This window comes from Branchiostoma belcheri, unplaced genomic scaffold (genome assembly GCF_001625305.1).
Source record: "Branchiostoma belcheri isolate BF01 breed outbred unplaced genomic scaffold, Haploidv18h27 scaffold36, whole genome shotgun sequence".
Lineage (NCBI taxonomy): Eukaryota > Metazoa > Chordata > Leptocardii > Amphioxiformes > Branchiostomatidae > Branchiostoma > Branchiostoma belcheri.
Window position 1 is genome coordinate 2,205,729 of NW_017803976.1, and position 2,790 is coordinate 2,208,518.

General features: G+C 37.2%; 1 protein-coding gene across 1 annotated transcript in view; it reads left to right on the forward strand.

The window, feature by feature from the left end:
• Positions 1-1,628: 1,628 nt before the first annotated feature.
• Positions 1,629-2,790, forward strand: part of LOC109476048 (fatty acid-binding protein 1, liver-like) — a 3,022-nt gene continuing 1,860 nt past the window's right edge. The window contains exon 1 of the mRNA XM_019776876.1: positions 1,629-1,820. Within this exon, the coding sequence (XP_019632435.1) occupies positions 1,736-1,820 (85 nt within the window). The 5' untranslated portion in view covers positions 1,629-1,735. The remainder of the gene's footprint in view (positions 1,821-2,790) is intronic.

Consider the following 2,790-nt stretch of genomic DNA (forward strand, 5'->3'; position numbering starts at 1 on the left):
GTCAACATGCGGAAAATGGGCAAAGATGTCTGTTGCCATGCCGGAAGGTGGATGGCAGATAACTATGAGGATCGGAGACAAGACAAGGCTCTGATTTATTGTTTTGTTTCTTACTTTTATACATTGAAGTATATCATTCCTTTTATATGTGATGTTCACTGATTCAAAATCATTTGTACAATGATTAAAAACTTTTATTTTTTAGTGACAAATAATGTTGTAGTAGTAATAGTTGGCAGTAAACTTAGCACAATATAATTAGGGATCATTTCTTGTTTAACGAGGTTAATTATGTCAAAATTTGAAAATATTTTGACATAACACATCCTTGTGTTTCTAGGTATCGTTTCTTGTTGAACAAAAATTTGATTTTGAGTTTATGATGTCAATATTTGAAAATGTAGGAATCTTGTTTTTTGGCCCGCATGCGATATGTTTTTTTCGCCCTATCGCATTAGATTTGCGGAGTCGGCGGAGGATGTTATCCATAAAATTTACTTGCTGTGGCCTTAGTTTAATAGTACGCTAAGAATACTCTCCAGTGGCGTGCAGACACATTGAGTAAATGATTACCAGTCTTTTGTCCAAGGCCTTAATAAAGTCAACAACCCTTACACGGAGTAACTAAGCTCCGGACGGCATGTTTAAGCACCTAGAATAAAGAGAATAAAAGACGATTAAACACCACATTAGTCAATATAATGTTTGTTCTTCAATGAGTCATTCGACCTAGTGAGCGAATGCCCATATTTGGTATTTCAAGTTCTGAACCGATGTCCATATTTAGCGTCCTAACGCATGTCCATATTTGGAGCCATGAGATGTGTTGACGTTTGAGGCCAGTTTAATTCAAATACACCAAATATGTATGTAAAAAAAAGTATCAATGAATAAATTTAATTACCATATGCACTATTTCCAGTACCTGGTCGTTAGTGTTTAAATACTATTTTCCACATGTAAATTGAATTTTTTTTTGTTCAATATGATATGTTCTTGATTATCTTACTTTATTGTTTAGATATTTAATTCGCCGTGTTAACTTTATATTATCTTGTACCTATTTTGAGTTAATTTGTTTGCTTGTCCCTTAATACATTGCAAGTTAAATGTAAATGTAATAAATGTATGTAAATAAGAGATCGTAAAATTAATAGGATTTGGGAGAGTCCACTAGACAAACCTTCAGGTTTCTTGGGCTCTCCAGCATATATTTGCTTGGATATAATTTCATTTTATACTGTTACAATTTTATGTGCAAATTGACAATAAATAAATAATAAATAAACTTAACCTAGAAACAAATCTAACGTATATAACGTTACGTTCTCCATGTAACAACAAGTTTGACCCCAACAATGTTCTCTAGCTCCAGTACTCTCCAAGCAGAGTTTTGAGATTTTAGCTTATTCCTGGCCTGTTTTTAGGATTTTTCTAATAGGCATTCATTTTTGCACTGCTATCTTTTTGTTGGCGTAAAAATATTGCAGTGTAAAAAAAAGAAATCCCGATTAAAAAGCCTAAAAACACGTCTAGATTAAGCCAAAACCCAAAACCTCTGCTTGGAGAGTATAGCCCCAGGACAATGTCCATGATGTTAAATTAAAGCGGCCCTAGGTACACACGGTCACCTGCCCTTTACTTAAAGCGGTGCCGAGCCAGCGTTTTTCTCACACCTGAGCGTACCTCCACTAGACTACAACCTCCACACGATCTCTCACAACCTCCCCACAACATGCCTTTCGACGTGAACAAGTCCACTGGGAAATGGAAGCACGGAGAAAACTCGGACAACTACAAGCAGATCATGGAGAAGCTTGGTACGTGCCAGTCACGTTTTGGGTAATATTTGAGCCATGGTTGTTTTGTGTTGGACAGTAGGTGCACTTCAGATGTAGTTGTACAGGTAGGTAGGATGTATAGTAGTCCAGGTCAGGTGTAGTTGTACTACAGAAGCGTGTGGCTTGACATGTAGGTCAAGTTGGTAGGAAATCAGGTCGAGTGGTTTGAAGAGAAGGCGGCAGCGGTGTACAGCTAGCAGTTACCGTTAGCCGAATATACCGGATACAAATCCCCAGTGTATAGGGGGATGTTGTGTCGAATACTAGATTTGTAGCATAAAAAGCTAGCAAGCAGGTACAAATACTAGTAGTTTGCTACTAACATGCATTCAAAACCTGTGTAGCAACACAGGTATCAAACCAGATGTGCGAGTAAACAACTAGGGACGCCAGGATTTTTGACCCAATTTGTTTTAACCATGTTTGAGTTGCTAGGGTTTACGTAGTACTCTAACAAGGCTATCAGGGATGACAGACTCTAGCATAGCCCTTCTAGGCATATTATTTTGCATAGACAAAGATCATAAGCCAGACACACAGACACACAAACGTACCAAAAACAACACTTCATGATATATTTGGTGATGAAGTAGAGCACTTGAGGAAAGTACCCTCGACTGTGTGGTTTTGTATTACACAGACGTTTTACGTTATTTGATCACTAAAGGAGCCCGAAGAATGTTGCAAGTGTAGCTTGGGTGGGGGGTGGGGCAAAGAATTACTTTTTACGTAATTTACGTCATTTACGTAATTCATAGGAATTGTACAGAATTTAAAGCAATTTTACGGAATTCGTATGAATTTTACGAAATCCATACGATCCATTACAAGGCAGCATACGAAGTCCGTAAAATTCATCTGAATTCCGTAAAATCCCTATGAATTCCGTAAAATTCATCTGAATTCCGTAAAATTCATCTGAATTCCGTAAAATTCATCTGAATTCCGT